Below are 19,970 nucleotides of genomic sequence, written 5' to 3' on the forward strand. Positions count from 1 at the left end.
GAGAATAAAATTAACACAATAATAAATAAAAAGTAAAATTATACATTCATATAAAAAAATTTCTTTATGCCCTGTAAATATGACCAAAAAATTGATTTTCTCTCAAAAGAGTATGTTATATAAGGACGTAAAGTTAAATCTTGCTTTCAATGCGAGGGTCTTCTAGTATACTTCTCTTCTATGATTGGTGTAGAGCAAACTAAAACCCCTAAGTATTGGAAATTTAGCCAACATTAGGATTCTTTTTAAGAAGTCAATGTGCATGATTGAAATTAAGCAAGACAATTAGCACTCATACTTCCTTTAGGTTCTCATTATAAGCTTCAATGTAAGTTTTTTGAATAATCTAGTCCTTTCTATAAGATATTGACAATGTCTCAAACTTTAACCCTTTTTCTTTTCATTCTTCTCCTAATAATTTTGTGTCTCTCTTATCTTTTTCTTTTACTCATTCTCTCTCCCACAATGCACTCTTTGTGAATAAATAAAGCATATCATATTACTCGAATTGATAGTATCATGCTTTAAAATGTGATGATGTGACTTACAAATAGAATAAAAAAAATATTCTTTTTGTACCTTATAAATAGGATCAAAAGATACTCCCCTAATTGTATTTATAGGGTATTTCTCGTATTTTTATACAAACTAAGAAAAATCTTAAACTATATTAGCTCTCTTTTAAAATATAACAACTTTTTAATTTTACCTCAATTTAATATATAAACCTTCAAAAAGAAACTATCTACCTTATAATAAATAAAGGACAAAATAGTACATTCATGCTAAAATTTTAATGAAATAAATTATAAATAAAATTAAAAAAATTCTCTCTTTTCTTTATCAATAGGACCAAAGAAGTAGTATACATCAATAAGTTTGGCAACATCATTTGTGAAAGATATTAAATCAACGTACAATAAACGTTAAGCTTGAAAATTGAAGCACAAAACAATGAATAAAGTCCACCAACTAACTTGTTTATGCCGACAATATATATTAGATATATATACATCTCACATTCAAGATAAACGACAAAAAAGGTCTTGAGTTTGATCATCAAAGAAGATCTTGATCATCTTGTTGCTTCAGAATTTATCACCTAATCCCATTCACACACACCCAAATGATAGGTCCTAAAGTTTCAGTTCAAGTGTTGCTTTCTATTTTCAGACCCAAAAATTGATGGTTCCCCCATAGTTTTTAGTCCCAACAAAACATTAATATTTAATGTTCTTACGACTGAGCCATCTTACCCTTAACTCTATTTGACAACCAACCCAACAACTATAGCTAGCTAAGTCCTAAACCATGTTAACAGACTTTAATGCGTATCTTTGCTTTATTGTTGTCTCAAATGTGTGATTATTAACATTATGAGCTGTCGTTATGTCTATTTTTCAGTTACTTTTGCTTCTTAATTCTATCACAGTCTTCATGCTTAAATCCAACAAAACTCAGATTAGATTGTAAGCAGCACACTGATTTGGACACCTATCTATCTGTGGGTCCTCCCACGAGATTTCTTTTAGGTAAGAAGACAACAAAAACTTAGTTTTGAACAAAATGGATTCCATTTGTTTTAATTGAGAATAGTTTATATATAATATGGACATTAGATGGTTCTCATGATAAAAAAAACTTAGTTTTGAACAAATTTTTATTTGACCTACTCATTATTTAATTTGGTTTACTAAATGTTCAGAATAGGTGATCTAACATCATATGTTGGATCTTCACAACAACAACAAAAAAAATCCTAATTGTGGTGCACTAGTTGTGCAGTTAAATCATAGTTAAAATTGTACTCTCTGGGCAAACTTTACTTATGTTGGATCGAGTCTCTTTTACTTGACCTAACATATTGTTTTTTTTTTTTTAACATTAACATATACATAATTGGTCAGATTATAAAAATTTGATCGAGTAATTGAAGATATATCCTAAGATGGTTTTAATAAATTTGATGTGATGGAAATAGGAGAGGGGAGGAAGCTTGCGTGGTTTGATTTCACATGGCTTGCCTCACCTAATAATAATAGATAGCAAACACAGAAGATTGTCTATTTCTTTAACTGCAGATGGGTCAAAGTCTGAATCATCAACACCATTTTTCCCTGTGAAAACCTTCACAACATGATTAAAGCAAAAAAAAAAAAACCTTCACAACACACTCACATCCTTCTCCCCCCCCCCCCAGCCGTCATAACTATGATCCAAAACTCATTAACTTAACAATTTCATAATTAATCTTGTTTGGCAAACCTTCATAATCACTTTCAAGAAAACACTCCTTTATATTTTACAAGACAAAACTCCTTGACATACTGAAGTACAATTAGATTTTAATGTATATATCATTTTCCAAATTCAAGTGTCTGTGAGTTTCCAGAACACAACCTCAGATATTTGCCTGAATGCATTTAAAGTATCTGAAACATTACATAAAATGTTGGAAATGTGTCTCTGTGTGACTTCAAAATTACAATTCAGCATTACATATACTGTGATGTCAGTACAGTGTGCTTGTTCACAGTCTGAGGGACAAGTCAAGTTTGTGAAGTTCCTCTGTGACAGGCCTTGGAGAAAACTTTGGAGTCCCAGAAGTTAAAGAAGCTGATGATGATTCAGTTCCTGTCCAAACATAGGAAGCCCCGGATAATGGATGATTCTTCTGGAAACGACGTGGTTGAAAAGAAGAAGTAGAGAAGGGCTTGTGAATCATGGAATGAACTTGAATCCCGAGTGGTCTGTTATGGGAGGAGCCATGCAAAGGAAGAGAAGCCATACATGAATAATAATACCTTTGTCCAAAATCTGCAGAAACATGTGAAGCAGAACCACCAACGTTGTTGTTGTGTCCTCTTTTGGCCAGAGTTCTCTCACGCTTGTGTGCGTTTTGGTGTCCCCCAAGTGCCTGCGAGCTGTAGAATTTTCTGTGACAGTAGTTGCAGGAGAAGATCCTGCCATGGGGGGATTCAGATGAGGAGTAATTACAGAGACTTAGATCTAGACGAGGAGGAGGGGAAGAAGAAGATAAACTACGTTGTTGGCATTGTTGATCCTCTGTTTCTGTCTGTTTCTGGGTCTTGTCTGCTTGGCTGTCCATTGAACAAGTCTCTGCAAAATGATCAGCTCTGACGATGTTTTCAAATAATGTTCATATGATGTAGGATTTGTTGATGATGACGATGGAGTTTGGTTGAACAGCAAGAAAGATGAAGAAGTATTATGACATGGATGCAATGACAGAAAATGCTCTGTACCGTGAAGTAGAATCACTATTTTTCATTTTCAAGGCCTTTTTATAGCAAACACCTAGTAAGAACGTCACTGTCAGTATCTAATGTCTTAGATCAAGTTTTGCTCATCATTAAGGCTCCGTTTGATATTGGTTCCTCCAAGTTTTTTCTTTTCATTTTTGAGGCGGAAAAAAAAAAACAGAGATGAGTTAACTAATTTGGAGAGATAAAAGGAAGTTACTAAATTACTTTAACCTATTTATATTTATTGTTTTTTCTCCCAACTAATTTGCCTCATTTATAAATTGATATATAATCTAATGATTCATATAAGTATTTTAGAGATATCATATAACATGTGTTATAGTTAAGTAATTTAGTAATTTTCTTTATCTTTTTAAATTAGTTAGATGGGTTTTACATTAAATATCGAAGATAATATTTGTTATGAGGGGTTTTTTTCATAAGCAGAGTTTCTTATGTATTAATCTAACGTTGGATATTAGATGTAGATACCTCTTTTAATAAGGTTTAAATCTTAGTTTATTATGCTGTGAGAGGGATTGACTCCTTTCACAACTTAATTCGTTATGACAAGTTCTCTAATCATACTTGCATGGTCATGTGTCCTAATTTTTTTATATGGATTTATAATAAAATGTTTTTAAGTACTAATATTTCAAATATAGTATATATAATTATGTGTGATTAGAGGACTTAACATGATAAATATAAAAAAATCCACGTAAGTATTCTCTCTCAAATTATTTTTGAGGAATCAATTTTACTCGTACATGCTATTCATAAATCAGATTGTCATTATAATTTTCTTTAGTAGACCGAAAGAGTTTTCTAATTTTGAAAATTGTAAAATAAAACACGTACGTATACATATATACATGTAAATACAACAGATATAATTTTTTTTTAAAAAAAAAAAAGGCTAGCAAGCACAGAACTGTACGTGTCTGTGCATGTAAATCACCTACGTAATAATATCACATGACGTCAAATGCGTGTCACAAGACATCGAACACGTATATGCTTATTATTGAGCACTCTCAAATAATCCAACACAATTTGCATATGGATATATATTTGGAAAAATTACAAATAAAGACCCCAAATATATAAGATAATGATTTGGAATCCTCAATTTGAAAAATAGCAAACAAGGATCCGGTTCTACTTTTGCAAATATGAAATCATGGTAAAATGTCTGAAATACCCCTCAGTCAAAAGACAAGTTGACTATGGAAAATGTCAAATTCACTTTAGCGAATAACAACTTCAATAGACCAAATCACAACTTGGTTGAGGGTATGTCAAATGATAAGTTGACTATTGAAAATAAGAAGTTCACTTTAACGAATGACAATTTCAGTAAACCAAATCACAATTTGACTGAGGAGCATTTCAGGCATTTCACTCACATTTCATCTTTACAAAAGTGGGACCCGATCCTTATTTGTTATTTTCCAAATTTAGAATCCCAAATCGCAATTTTACATATTGAGAGTTTTTATTTGTAATTTTTCCTATATATTTTAAAATAGATTTTCTCCACCTTTATCGGAAAAATTACAATATTTTTCTAATGAATGATTTATTTATCTTCTTGTTTTCGTGTCCTTGTTTTTCTACAAAAATTGATTTTGATTTGTCTCTTTGCATATGAAAGGAAGAGCTTCTGTCTAATAGACACCAGAGAATACTACTACTTCTAATCCTAACTATAATATTTAATTTATTATGCAATTTACACTATAAATTAGATTTTATATTTAGAATTGGATGTAGTACAAGGAAATTTTTTTAAAAAAAACAGTAAAAGATTTTTTGATCATTTTTCCCTGCAACCAACCCATACAAGTTAACGCAACAACCAGTGGGGTTTTGTCTTAGTCTTAAATCTAAGATTTCAATTCACTTTGTTTATTGTTATTTATAATTTTTTTTCAAGGCTATCTCTGTTGATTATATGTATTGGAGGGGTTTCCATAAATTCCAACAGTTTCAAAATGATTCAATAGAATATTTTTTAAAAAAACTAACACATATTTTTTTATAAATAAGTAAATTAACTAGTTTCATTAATAACATCTATGATACATTTATGATTAGAACAAGTATTTTACAAGAGCTATCTCTATATTTCTGTTTTTAAATAGTGGGAAACAAGATATTTTCTCAAAAGTGGAAGCTATGAAACTTGAAAGAAAAGAAACACTTTCATGCACATATAATGATTTAATTAACTGATGAGGAACACAACTACCATCAAATTTTCTTCAATGTAAATAATTGTAAGGTGCAAAGAGCCACCCTAACAGTAAATCCAAAACCAAAAAGGGATGAGTTGAGTTCAATAATTGAGCTATGTTTTGGTGCTTGCTTTGTTTGTCTTAAAACAACCTATGACGAACAACAATGTACCAATTTCGATAGCCCCATACTTTAATAATGTTCCCTTCTTCTCACTTTATGTTTGTCTTTCACATTTCACACTATTTTAGTTTTAGGTCAAATGTCTTTTCCTAGTACACTCTATGCCTTTAGTTGATCACGCCCTATATGGCTCCTACATACATCATATTGCCTACTTTTCAATGAATGAATAGGCTTGTCTTATAGTACTCGCTTGGTCCCTTTTTTAAGATGATTGTTTTTAAAAAAAAAATTGTAGTAGTCTTTGGTCCAAGATATTTTTGAAAATTTGTCGGCAAAAAATTAATCTATCAACTTTTGATAGTTTTAATTAGATCTAGGTAGCTTTTCCTTCATTTTATTGAGTCTTTATAGTTCTTTCCTACATATCCATAATTGTTGGTTAGGACAGATATATATATATATATATATATATATGAACTAAATGAACGTGTAAATTGTCACCAAATACAAAATCATTTTTTAAAAAAAAGGTTTTTTATTAAAAAATAATAATGGAATAAAATTTATTTATTATTAATATAAAAATAAAGAAAAATATTTCGGTCAATTTTCTTATATATATTATATAAAGTTTCTCAATTACACATGATCATGTGTTCTAATTCTTTTTGTGTGACGTATAATTAAATGCTATTAAATGTTAATATTTCAAAAATAATACGCATGGTCAATTGAAAAACTTAATATAATAAATATAGGGAACTTGATATAAATATTGTCTAATAATAAATTACTATGCTCATGACAATCTCATTGCATCTATATATATAATTTGTAATGTGGTTGAATTTTTATTTTATTTAGATTCATGTGAAAAAATAAATTCAAGTGCATGCTAAGGGGGAGTTATGATGATTATTGCAAATTAAAATCATTAGTATAGAAATTAATAGCTGTAATTAAGAAAATATAAGAATTCAATAAAAAGAAAAAATTATAAGAACTTAATTAAAAATAAAGTGAAATTATCCAGGCTTACTTATTAATTTTTTTTCAATTTATGTAGCTTTAATTATTCTTATTGAATTTTATCAAGCATAATTCTAAAATATTTTAAATTAAAAATAAAGTGAAATTATCCAGACTTACTTATTAATTGTTTTCAATTTATATAGCTATAATTATTCTTATTGAATTTTCTTAAGCATAATTCTAAAAGATTTTAATAGCTTTTGGAAATTTTAAAAATATTAACTGATTTTAACTAAATGTATTTATATGTATGAAGTTGTCAATAAGTCCTCGTAATAAAGATAAAGAGGAACATTATGTTTTTTTGAAAAAGAAAAAAAGGAATATTGTGTTGCTAATTTATTAATCTTATAAAATCGGTGGATTTAATTACAATTATATATCTTCAACTTCAAAGAAACGTTTGTTATTTAATATATAAAATTATGGTTGTGTTTGAACCATCCCACTTTGCCCCTAGCTGAAATTCTTTAATTGTATGAATTTTAGACTTTGCAGGTTAAAGCTTAGGGAGGAAGCTAGATTGAGCATCAACTGATTTTTCCCCGGTACATACCACAACCCAATCTCAATTATAAAATAGTTTCAACATTTTTTACTGGAATATAATCAAATAAAATTTTAAAAATTACTTCCTCCTGTCCTAATTATAAGAACCAGTTGACTAATTGGAGGAGATTAAGAAAATAAGTTGAGTTAGTTATTTGTCCTAAATAGGTGTTGTCTTTACTAAAATATCATTGCTAATCAAGTGTATTGACTATAACTATCATTGTTAGAAGGGTTACTTTGAAAAAAATGTATAAATATGAGAGACAAAGTGGATTGAGATCTTATATTTAGGACCAAAATAAAAGTCAAACAGGATCTTATATTAAGGACCGGAGGTAGTACCAATTTTATCTAAAATTTAAATAAATTTTTTACTTTGCCCATTAATCTTTTTTTTTTTTGTCAGAACTTTGCCCATTAAATACACCTTCAAAAAACTTTTGGCCTCTTAAGCGCAAAAGGTTTCAAGTTTAAATCCATGTAAATGCAGAATACAATTTTGGGAGAGTTATCTCCAATTCGACCCAAAAATACTCGAGCCAATATGACCCGGTCAAGTAGTTGTATGGAGAAAAACATGTTTCTTACTTTTTTTGTTTTTGTCATAATAAGCTAGTCTCTCACGACTCAATGAACGATATTTAAACTTTCGTTTAAGAAAATACACATATTTAATGTTCAGCAGTTTCTCATACAAGATAGTAGTAGTATCCAATAAAAAGATACATGTGCCTCAGAGCCAAAAAAAGCACGAGACCTTTCCTCCAAGTTCCTTATAAAGAAAATAAGTGAGAGAAATATCACAATTTATTATCTTAATCAAGCTGCTTATAGCTCACTGTAGATCACCAACTTCACTGCAATTTCATGGGGATTAAGAAGTTACTTTTAGGGTTAATACAAACTTTGATCCCTCAAGTTTATCTTCATTCTGGTTGTGGTCCCCTCAGGTTTCAAATCACAAGTTTTGTTCCCTCAAATTTTTTTTATTTAAAATATTGGTCCCTCTAATCCATTTAAAACTTAGACCATTTTGTCCTTTAAGATACCAAAACCTATAGTTTAAAACTTGAGGAACTAAAACCAACATAAGAGCAAATTTGAATGATCAAAGATTATATTAACTCTTACTTTTAATAAATATAGCCTAGCGATATAAAATACAACACTCTTGTGAACCATCCAAAGTTGGAGTTTGTGGCCTTTTCTTTTCTTTTTTTTTAATGATAACATAAAGCCATAAAAACAAACCAAAATACAAAACAAAGCTAAACAGTCCTACTATCCTTCATCACCATCCGCCTCAAAATTAAGAGGAGGCAGGTGATCAAGGATACAAAATTATTATCTAATGTATGAGCACATTTAGCTAACTGATCAGATAAGAAAATCATCTGCCTATCCACATGATAAAAAACAAGCTATCAGTTCCTACTTATGGCTATTCGGATGTTATCCACCAAATCCTTAAAAGGGTAATCATCATCACACCCTTTAGTAGCCAGATTAATTGCCTCCATACAGTCTGAGAAGAAGCAAATCTTCCCAAGACCTCTAGAGCAGCATAAATTCAAATCATAGAGAGCGATATTTAATTTTGTTATTTCTTTTGCTCTTTCCTCTTTCTCTCTTCAACTAACCAATCATATCTTCTGAACCATCTTAAAGGGTTGTGCTAACTAATTTTTTGAGATTAAAGAATGAGCTAAAATTAATTATATATAAAAGATGTTATAATTTTTAAAGTTATTTTTAATCAAATTAAAGCTATTATAATGAAACTAAGAGTAACAGAGACATATTATTAAAAGCAAGTCACAGATATTTTATTAAATTTTACATAAGAACCAATGCATAGAATTACATATTTATACACACACTCCTCCAGTCCTAAATATAAAACCCTTTTTGTACTACAAAAAAAGTCTTACACTACAAAAGAGGTGTTATTTTTAGGACAGGAGGAACATATACATATACACACACACAAGGTAGTATATTCTTTCCACTCATTTTGTGAGTATAAAATGGACAGTTGACTCCACTGGCTACTTCTAGACACTCTAGCACCTAGCCCACATGGCCACATGCAGGAGCAAAAATCAAAAGAAGTGATACATTCTTAGGCATTTAATTGAGGGTAAAATTGAAAAGAAGTAAATTTTTAAGACATCAACTAAACATAATTATTTTCTTCACGTGATTAGGTAAATTGAGTTTTTATAATTAAGTAGTCATAAAAAGTGAATTACTTTTTAATGTTTTAACAATAGAGTTTTACTTGGTATAAATACTTGTAAGATATTAGATATCTTCAATTTTGTGAAATGAAAAATCAACGCGTTTCTTACTTTCTAAGCAAGATATAACTCTTGACCTAGTGGTATATATTTAATTCACCAAGAAAACATGAAGAAAGACTTGAGGGGAACCAAGAAATTTCAAAGAATACTAACAAATTTGTATATCTTTTTGAATCTTTTGGCATGAGTAACCCTTCCACCTCTACAGACCATTACACTTTCAGCTACAGGGTTGATCAACAAAACACTACTAACAAAAAAAAAAAATTGTGAGCAAAAAGATAATACAAACGATTAATCCCAAGCGATCAGGTGAATTTCCAACAGTTACAACATACACAAGAAACCACCAAAAGAACAACACTTTCATTTGGTCAACCAGTAGATTAAAATGAGAAATGTGCATACTGATGCAACAAGGGAAAGTATGATTGTATCCATCGACTTCTTTCGCTTTATCGCCGACAGAATGTTATTCACCTGAAACATCAGTGTGACAGGCACGTTAAACAGCCTAAAAAACACGGATATGGACACAAACTGCAACACAACAAAATCTAAAAGACTAAAGCTTTCATGTCATGCCTAAGAAGGTATTTAACAAGGATCACAACTTAGTTCTTAAGTATTTGTGCTTCATAGCAGAAAATTTCAAAATGATTAAAACACAAAAGACTACATAGCCATGGGGCATACCGTTGGAAGGCGACCGCTGACATTACTGAGCTTTGAATTGATTCCTCCAAAAGTTGAACGCTGGGTGACAAGTGCACCAAATGTTGCTTGTGCTTGTGAAATAACATTGTCTATCTGAAGCACAGGAATAAGCAGGACAATTCAAAACAAGACAATACAAGCTGAAGATACCGGAAATATCAGGGGGAGAAATGAGTGTTTACGGAGCAGCATTTTTATATGCCCCAGCAAACCATTTTAAATATCCATACTAGCACACCAAAGAAAGGGCCTTACTATTTCTTCCAGATGACTGACTTTAAAGTTACTAGCTCATTCTCCACAAAAATCTTAAAAAGTAGATTATTGTTTTCCCCTTAAACTAAAGATACATTGGCATTCAGTTTTCCATTTTGGTCACTGAAGAGGGAAGAGACCACACAGCATTGATAAAGAGTTTAATTTCACTGCCAGTATTGCATAAGACTGAATTTTCCTATTTGTCAAACCAGCAAACATACATATAAGCAGCTCCTTCTCCTTAGTCCTCACAAGAAAAAATAGTTACTATAAATAGGGCAAAAAAATTTCCTACATACAGCAAGATCACTCGTCATTCCTAACAAGTGAAATTTCAACAAAAGACTTACTATACCATGTCTTCTCATATAGTTTTCCAATATCTGACCACACAAAGAATCAGATTGCCTTTTTTTTTTTTTTCGGTGCATAGTGGGGATGAAACAAATTTTCTCTTAGTTCTCAACAAATCCCCAATCTCGCAAGAAAAATCTGTGGCTTGTGTAATTGTTTTAAATCCCTGGAACAACTTCCTAAGGACTCCCTAGGCCAATTTCCTACACAAACAGACATACAATGCTAAGGCCAAAAGGGAAGAATCACACATCATACAAGGTTAATAGTTCCACTGAGAATAACTGATTAAAAAACAAGACAATGGCTCTTAACATCAGGAAAGCTAAGTAACAGTTTCATATGACAGACCTGTCCTGTACTTCTGCTGATAGAAGCATGCTCCCTTAGTAGTGCTTGCTCAGCAGAACCTCCACCCTCTTCTAAGTCCAATCTTGTCCGATCAAACTCTTTAAAATCATCAAGGAGTGAAGCATGTTCCTGCTTAGCTCTGAGACTAGATCGTAGACGATAAAACTCCTGCACTTGAAAATATCTAACAACAGGTTGGTATACAGCAGGTCCATACCTAGTTATAAATCTTCGTATGCTTGTAAAAAATGAATCAAAGGTATATAAATGAACACAAAATATCAAAATACAAAGAAGGAGAAAGATGGAACAGACTTTATGTACATGATATAAGTGTAATAAATAATAGGAGTTACAAAATCAATTTCATCTATCTGATATCATCACGCCCCCCTTGCCCTCAGGAGAAAAAGGACAGAGGCTGTAAAAGATCGGAAACTAAGCACTGAACACTAATTGGGCTGAATAGTGATTTGATCACAAGATTAAGATTCTCGCATGAAATAACCACCGCATGCTGTACTTTTGATTGTAGGAAACAAAATCAATTCTAAATTCATTTGGCAAAACTTTGATCGTTTATTACCCTGTGGTGACAAATTTAATAACATTTACCTTTTCAATTCATTCCACTTGCAAGAATGAAACCTTTGCAGCAGGGTGCATCATACATGTGTCCCATGTTTACAAATCTACTTCACTGAAGCAATTGAAATTCCAAACACCATACAAGGATAACTGCACATAAACTAACACTGCAGCTTACCTGGGTGAGATCTTGAAGAATTTCTTGGTGCCTTGTCAAAGTATGAGAAACCATTTCTGACCCACCAGATGATACCCAAGCTTGCATCTGTGAGTTCACTTGTTGGAGTTGTTTTAGTAACCGCTCAATCCAAGACTCCATGTCACTCTCTGCATTATCAGCTTTTGAAGAAGCTTTAGCAGAAACCAATTTACGATAAGAATTCATTTGCTCATCCAACTGAGCTTCAAGTTTTCTCGCCTACAAAAGATCAAAGAGAGGCACATTTCTGTCGTCAATCATCTGTTTAAAAATGCATAAACAAGATAACCGCATCAAATTACCCTTGCAAAATCAATGAAAGAACACTTTAAGATAGTTGACAACGTCAAATTCCCCAAATCTTTTTGTTCTTGGCATTAATAATGTGGTATGATGATTAAAATAGGAAAATCAACCGGCTTCAAGGAAGCTTAATAGGCTATCTAAATTATTCAAGCTATGCCCAGATCATCATCAAAAGGATCAATTCCCTGAGGAAATTAGGCCTTCTTCTAATTTGTCTGCCCTAAATCTGATGGAAACCGATGGTTAACTAATAATGAACCAGAATCTAGGAGCGAAATAGCCCGACGCATTTCAAGTCTTCGTGATTTGACTCCTTATGAAATAAAACTGAACATAAACCAAAGAAAGAACTTATTGCCTATATAACACGCATTGCCCCAACAAAATTGAGCACGATCTACCACAAGAACAAGACTTTCTAAGTCCCATCCATCAATGGAAGCTTCCCTCAGCACCCAGAAATAGTTTTCCACCATTGGAAATCATAATTCCACAAACCAGACCGAGTCGTCGGTTACAAGCTGATCTCGCGAATTCAATCACCGACAACATGAAAGAATCTTAAGAATGGAAATTGCGAATCTGGGGCCTCCGAATTGCACAAATTGAAATCATTTCTCGAACTCTAATGCAAGAAGCAAAAAATATATATATATAGAATTCAAAGGTAGAGAGATTGAACCTGTTTGCGAAGGGCGTCCCATGAACTTGGCACCTCCATGGATAGACAAAGATTGGGGCAAAACAAAATAAAAAAGCAAACAATGGGAATTTCTTACTCTAAGAAATTGGGAATTTTGTGTGTTCTTCTGGGTGATGCGATTAGGGAGTCGTTTAGCGATGGATGACAGGCCGCCTGCTCCTCACAGACGGCTATGCACAATTTTGAGATCCAATTAATAATGATAAAGGCTTTGGTAAGAAAAGATTTGTTTTGGTGGGTAACAAATTTACTTTTGCTATTTGTATGAATTGTACTATTATATTATTATTTATAATTTATAATAAAATAATATCTTCTATCCTAATTATAAGATATCATTTATAGCTTATAAATAAAATCTTATAATTAGAATTGGATGTGAAGGTAGTATAGAGTAAAGTATGCGCCCTATATTTTTATTTTGTCTTAATTATATAATCCTGATGCATAATTTTTTTTTTTGTTGAAACCTGCTCTTCTTTTAGTTTAATATTTATTAATTAAAATTTATAGTAATAATTTCCCTCTCAATATATTAAAGCCCTTATTTATCTAAATATCTTGACTGTTGCGATAAGTCCTCTAATATGATGAAAATTAAAAATCAAAAGCTGAATTACAATTATTAAAATGCCTTTAAATTATTTTTATAAAAAAACCATGTCAAATATTGAAAATGAAAGCTTGGTTTGTTTGATTAGTTTATAAAAATATTTTTTAATAATTTATAAAGTACGAGATAAATATATTTAAAAAAAATTTCTCAACTTATGTAAAATTGCTTATAAGCATGTATACAATATGATCTGAAAAAGCCAATAAGAATGTTTAGGTTCATTAAAAGAAGTTATGAGTTGGCTCTCATAACTTACCATGCATAATTGTCTCTAGATTGCAAATAAATAAAAATTCTATAATACTACTACCTTTAGTTCTTGCTGCAAGATTTATTTTGTAATTCAATTACTAAATTTTATATTAAAAACCGGAGGTAGTACGACAAGAACCAAACCATCTCTTAAACACGTAGTTCTTTAAGCTAGGTCATATTCTAAAAATTGTGGGAATTATATTTATAAGAAGCACAAGAGGTTGGATTATTTTTTGAAAGGTGATGGAAGTCATGGAACTCAATTTTTGCACTATAGTACCTTTTAATGGTAGTGGTAGAAAGAAACATGAAGAAGCATCCTTTATGAAGGAATTATGGGTTTGCTCATCGATAGAGAAATAACTCAAACAATTGTATTACTTAAATTATTGAGATAAAGTAAACAAAAAAATAAGATCGAATTTAAAGCTCAGCGAAAATGAGTCAATTAAGCATGAACTCTTTATTTTCAACCCAAATCCATGCAAAGAAGAATCATATCAAAGTAATCAAAAACAATGTAATAGGAATGAGTTGCACACACCCACGCAGTCACGCGCCAATCTCTAGTGCCACCATTAATGGCGTGCCCCAAAGATCTGTGAAGAAGTCCTCTGACTTTCTTTTTTTTTTTAATACAATCCTCTCAATAATATTTATAATTTCTTTATAATTATTGTATTTAATAATATTGTTAGCCCATAAGTGGCATTGGGCTGAACCCAGTGGCAAGGGAGATAGCCCAATAAAAGGATGAAAGAAAAGAACAACGAAGCATGGCACTGCTGAAGGGATAAATATACCTAAAAGTATTTCAAATAAGATTACTTCTAATAGAAAAATATTCTATAATTTAGAGAGGAAAAAAAGAGAAATATTTTGTTTGTTTATTCCACGTACACACATTTTGTAAGGATGGGGAAGCCAAATTTGACAGAAATATTAATTTCATGTCATGTTGGAATTAATCTTTTCAATTGCATATTTAACTAGACGCATTATTTTTTTCTCGTATTTTGTTGAATTTAAAAAGTATTATGTTACAATAGATTTTATATTTTATATATAACTGATGATTGGGACAGGCAAAAAAGTATTAAAAAAAAAAGTTTGTAAAACCAAAGTAGTACAAGGGTAATCTTTCAACAATAGTCTTTCTTTTTATTAGCTTAATATGAATTGCATCCTTACTAATTAGACCAATTTTCATTAGCACAGCTCATCATTCAGTAAGCAAATTGGTTATTTTGTAAGATAATGTTAGGAATCAGACTCTAAACAAGAATGCCCCAACTAGATGAAATCTAGCTTCATTCATTGGTTGATTCATTGATCACAAAAAGAAAAGACAATACAGTATATATACATGTATCACTCACACCACTCTTTTTTGGCTTAAAACATTACAAGAATCTATCTCCTCACACACATTCCTGCTCAACTAAAATTGTATATATTATATGGGCAGGAACCAAGGATTACAAATTCTCAATGCCCACTTGTTTAGTTGTTTATTATTGGGTGGCATGCATGATGTTGAGAACATGGTCATCTTCTGAAGCTGCCAGGGGCAGAAGTTGTGACCTTGGCCTCTTCTTCTTGTTCATCAGTGAGCTTCACCAGAGTGTAAGTGCCTGCTCCACTGAGAGCTCCAAGAATGGGAGCTATGAGATATACCCAAATGGCTCTGTAGTTATTTGCTGCTATTGCTGGCCCTAGTGTTCTCACTGGGTTCATTGACCCTCCTGTTGCTGGCCTGTATGCGCCACAAGTACACCATTCACTCCATTAATTTATTACTACTATTATTATGCTTTGTTTTTGTACAACCACCGTTAAACTGGTAATAACAGCGGTTTGAGGGCCAATAGTTCAAATCAGGATTGGGATTAGATGGTTCATAATTAAAATAATATAATTCAACTCAAATATATATTAAAAAAAAAGCATATGTAATCCCAAAAAGAATAATATTCGAATGAAAAGATATTTATTCATAAATAAATGAAATATTCATGTATAAATCACATAACCTAACAAAACATAGTTATTAAAGTACAAATTTGACAAACTGTTATTTTTTCAGGAAATTCAAAATGATGTTATTCTAGACTTGCTGGCCTAACTTGTTCAAAATTTTCAATTGGGCCGGCTAGAAATTGGTTTGTCGATTCATTAGTCCTTTTTTTTTTTTTTTGACCAAGTTGTCGATTCATTAGTCTAACCGGATAACCTAAGTTAGGTTTTAATATCATGCCAAAATAATGCTTTATGAATTTTGTTCCCCCATACTAGCATAGACACTTGAAGAAAGATGGAGAAACTGTTTTGTATATAAACAGATTTATGCTGTCAAACCTATCGGTTTGATATTATTGAGTCATGGGATTTGGATTTTGTTATATGAAAGAAATCACGTTAAGAAAAGAAAACTACCTTCTTCTTTTTTGAACAGAAAAGTACCTATATTTATTTTTATTTATTTGATGATACTCAAATCTGAGTCAGTGGTTTGTGTCAGACAGTATAAAGTTATACTTATATAAATTAGACTAATAATTAGATTAATGTTTGGTACATACCCTGCGATAAGGATGTTGAGCATGACCGTGGCTCCCACTGCGATTCCCGCAAGTTCTCCAACCTGGATTCATCCATCATCTCCAAATAATCAATGAACCTCCTCAGATTATATCAGCAAATCTCCACTTCCATTATAATACTATATTTATTACTATTATTATATAAATCCTTCTTTTAATTATTCAATTACAAGTCTACTTCATCGGATCAATCAACCTATGTTCCTTTCTATTCTGGAACTTCTCTCTATATATATATATAAAATTATACTTACGGCTCTTGTGTCGGTGGCTACGGCGGTGACGACGAACATGAGGTTGAAACTGATGATGAACTCCAAAGCAAAGGCTTCGCCATATCCTGCAGAAGGAACAGTGACTCCTCCATTCATGAAGGGATGAAATATCCCCTTCAGTGCAAATGCTGCACATATTGACGCCAGTACTTGAGCTCCGATGTACACTGGAACCTGCAAATATATACGTTCACGAATCATACTTGGATTTGTATGAGTAAATAGTTTTCAAGAGTCAAAAGTAAGAGAGAAGAAGAAGAAGAGAAGAGATTTAAGAGCACAAAGTCATTATTATTACATGTTTCCATGGAAAGTGCTTTAGTGCAGCAAAGGAGATAGTGACGGCGGGGTTGAGATGAGCGCCGGAGATGTGGCCGGTGGAGAGGATGACTATCATGACGGCGAGACCAGTGGTGGCGGCGCAGCCGATAAGAGTCTCGGCGCCCTGTGTCTTCTGGTTCACTATAGCAGCGGCTGTCCCTGCAAACATTAGAATCAGAGTGCCTATGAACTCAGCTCCTACCTGTTACAAGGGCCAGTGATGGATTAACAATTTTCTCATCAAAACTTGATCTTTCTCTGTTTTTGAAATCAACCCAACAAAATTAACACACGAAGGAAAAATGGGTCTGTGTTAGATGACAAATTTCCTCATAAAAGAGGAGAGAGAGAGAGAGGAGAGAGAGAGAGAGAGAGATGGCTTGGAGGATTTGGTTTCTAATTGTTTGTCTCTGTGGAATGAGAATGCTCTTGAAGGGCATGGTATATATAGTGGAGAGTGTGGTTGACTTGTGGAACCACAATTAATGGGAAGAGAGAGAAAGCAAACTAGTGGTTCAGAGTTGAAAGGAGAAAAGAAAAATGGCCGCCGCTTTGGGAGTGGACAGTGGGGCATTGCAAGGAGCCATGAATGTGGAATTTTGAGAAAGAGGCTTTAAACATTACTCGTCAATCATGCTTCTTTATTTCTACCATCCCCTGCATTTATGCTTCAAATTCTCATCTGCAGCTTCTAATCTACATTTCTTACCTTTGCAAAAGTGCGTCTTTGTGTGTGTATATAAAGTATTCCTCCTATATTTTTCCAAAGGTAGGTGGTAAATAACTAATTTATAGATATATTAAAGATAAGTTTAAATGAAAACTACCCCTACTAATAAAAACTTTTTTTTACATGTGCAATCAATAAAGATAGTCTAAAAAAATTATAAATTTAAAAGATAAAATAAATTAATATAGTCTTACATTTAGGATTGAAGACAGCATATTTGGAAAAAAAATTAAAAAAACAATACTAACAATAAATAGAAGGATCCCTGCGCCTATTAAAAAAAAAAATCTTACAACTATCAGGTCAGGTGGGGTGGAGGATCAAATTAATATGGCAGCGATAAGTAGATCAAGGACTTGATATTTCCTATATAACATTTTAGATTAAAATCTTACAAATAAAAAAAAATATTGTGAGGAGAATCATTCGTTTTGCAGCTGAACAAGGTCAATAATAGTGGACAGTGATAAATAGTTATTTCCAATAATTTATTATTTTACTTTCTATTTTTATTTTATCTTATGGTTGGTTTCTATATCGTGTGCTTGAAGTATTAATCTTATATATAATGACTTGTTACCAACCAACTATTAAAAAAGGACGAGTTAAAGGAATAACAGACTTTACTCTGCAGCCTTAACAACAGCTTCATCATACAATTCTCATTAATGGAATACGCTTGGTTTCCAGTATTAATGAGGTTGATATGTTTTCATCATCTGTGAGAGTTGAAACAAAAAATCTAGGTAATTTGTTTCCTATTAACAAATTACACAAGTCAGGCTCTAGGATACACTCATGCAATGCAAGGGTATAAGTTAATTATTATAAATTATTTTTAATTATTAATTAATAGTGTCAAATATCGTGTTGTTCTTACCAAAATTGTGGTATGACAAAATGATTATATAATTTTTACGGGGAAAATAGATAATTGTAGAGTCTATCAAAGAGTTTTTTTTTTTTAACTATGTTTCACATATTTCTTAATGCAGAAAAAGCATTTTTTTTAGTATTTTACTTATATATATATATATATATATATATATATAAATGGCTACTTGTGTATTATCTTTTACGTATGAAAGTCCATATCAGAAAAATCTTATGATGTTGAAGAAAATTTGTTTAACCATATGCTGCTGATTCTACTCGCCGCTAATTGGGAAGTTAATTGAAAGTTAAGGATGCCATGTGAAATTATATCCAGGCTCTAAACATAAATTAAAAAAAATCTTGTAAAAATATTTTTATAAAATATGGCAACATATTTGATGAGAAAAAAAGTTTAGTACACTTCAGTCCTTATTATAGTTACTTGCAGTTCATTCTTAATACCAAGAAATGTATTATACTGATAAAAAATTTTCAATTTACCCTTATTAAAACTTTTTTCTCTTTCTCCTCTATAAATCATTCTCATCTCTCTTCTCTTTCTTTCTTTGCAACAAGAAATAAATAAGGATAAAATTTAAAAATATTCTACAAGTGACTTATATTTTGGATTACATTTTCTCTGCAATGATTTATAATAAAAATCAAAGTTGTAGATCATCACACACAAGAAGGTTCACATAATGAAATGTCCAACACCAGACAAAATACTACAACCAGCTAAACAAATTAACAATTCAAACCAAACCTACGTCTAATTACATTGCATGAGTAGTAAACTAAAACCCTAGAAGAAAACCAGAGTGAAGATATACATTGAACAAGCCGACTCCAAAAAAGGCAATAAGTGGCATCTGCCATCCATCATAGAAAGTTTTTTATTCAAGGAATCTCATCATCATGAGATGAACATTCACATATACTTTAACTAAAGTTTTGGCCCTAAAGACAGACAAACAAACACAAGGAACCAAACTTGATTTAATAGATCAAGTGAAGATTATATATATGTATATGTATATGTATATATCATGTGTGATTTGTCCACTCAATGTGATGCCTACCTCCTACTCCTCCCCCAACTTAATGAAATTTCTCAATCTTATCATAGAAAATTAAACATAGGGACCTCGGGCCAAGAGTATTAAGGTTAAAGTCTTTCTAATAAGTCAAACTTGTGTTTTCTTTCTTACAAGGGTAAGACCACTTACTGTCTCAACCAATAGCTTGTTGGTGAACATTGGTAAACACATCATGACATCGTATAATAATAATATTAT

General features: G+C 31.6%; 3 protein-coding genes across 3 annotated transcripts; all 3 read right to left on the bottom strand.

Moving 5' to 3' along the window:
* Positions 1 to 2,386: 2,386 nt before the first annotated feature.
* Positions 2,387 to 3,216, bottom strand: LOC114737302 (zinc finger protein 1-like). Its single transcript, XM_028925217.1, has 2 exons — positions 3,046 to 3,216; positions 2,387 to 2,963 (listed from the first exon to the last, which is right to left on the bottom strand). Exons 1-2 carry the CDS (start codon positions 3,054 to 3,056, stop codon positions 2,531 to 2,533), a joined length of 444 nt encoding a protein of 147 aa, XP_028781050.1. The 5' UTR covers positions 3,057 to 3,216; the 3' UTR covers positions 2,387 to 2,530.
* Positions 3,217 to 9,654: 6,438 nt separating this feature from the next.
* LOC114737304 (Golgi SNAP receptor complex member 1-1-like) lies at positions 9,655 to 13,153 on the bottom strand. The gene is made up of 5 exons (XM_028925219.1): positions 12,976 to 13,153; positions 11,967 to 12,206; positions 11,201 to 11,368; positions 10,217 to 10,330; positions 9,655 to 10,000 (listed from the first exon to the last, which is right to left on the bottom strand). The coding sequence occupies exons 1-5, from the start codon at positions 13,012 to 13,014 to the stop codon at positions 9,887 to 9,889; spliced, it is 675 nt and encodes a 224-aa protein (XP_028781052.1). The 5' UTR covers positions 13,015 to 13,153; the 3' UTR covers positions 9,655 to 9,886.
* Positions 13,154 to 15,142: 1,989 nt separating this feature from the next.
* On the bottom strand, positions 15,143 to 17,274 carry LOC114737303 (aquaporin NIP6-1). Its single transcript, XM_028925218.1, has 4 exons — positions 17,044 to 17,274; positions 16,725 to 16,919; positions 16,450 to 16,511; positions 15,143 to 15,623 (listed from the first exon to the last, which is right to left on the bottom strand). The coding sequence occupies exons 1-4, from the start codon at positions 17,233 to 17,235 to the stop codon at positions 15,416 to 15,418; spliced, it is 657 nt and encodes a 218-aa protein (XP_028781051.1). The 5' UTR covers positions 17,236 to 17,274; the 3' UTR covers positions 15,143 to 15,415.
* Between the last annotated feature and the right edge of the window lie 2,696 nt (positions 17,275 to 19,970).

This window comes from Neltuma alba, unplaced genomic scaffold, assembly GCF_004799145.2.
Source record: "Neltuma alba isolate B1F8T4 unplaced genomic scaffold, ASM479914v2 tig00013425_pilon, whole genome shotgun sequence".
Taxonomy (NCBI): domain Eukaryota; kingdom Viridiplantae; phylum Streptophyta; class Magnoliopsida; order Fabales; family Fabaceae; genus Neltuma; species Neltuma alba.

Excerpts from the sequence above, each read along its gene's own strand:
- LOC114737304 (XM_028925219.1), bottom strand. The coding sequence starts at position 13,014 with ATGGAGGTGCCAAGTTCATGGGACGCCCTTCGCAAACAG. Across the intron at positions 11,369-11,966 it reads TTCTTCAAGATCTCACCCAG|GAGTTTTATCGTCTACGATC; the intron begins GTAAGCTGCAGT and ends TTTCAAGTGCAG. Across the intron at positions 10,001-10,216 it reads TCAGCGGTCGCCTTCCAACG|GTGAATAACATTCTGTCGGC; the intron begins GTATGCCCCATG and ends CTGATGTTTCAG.
- LOC114737303 (XM_028925218.1), bottom strand. The coding sequence starts at position 17,235 with ATGTTTGCAGGGACAGCCGCTGCTATAGTGAACCAGAAGACACAGGGC. Across the intron at positions 16,512-16,724 it reads TAGCCACCGACACAAGAGCC|GTTGGAGAACTTGCGGGAAT; the intron begins GTAAGTATAATT and ends GGATGAATCCAG. Across the intron at positions 15,624-16,449 it reads CTCAACATCCTTATCGCAGG|GCCAGCAACAGGAGGGTCAA; the intron begins GTATGTACCAAA and ends TGGCGCATACAG.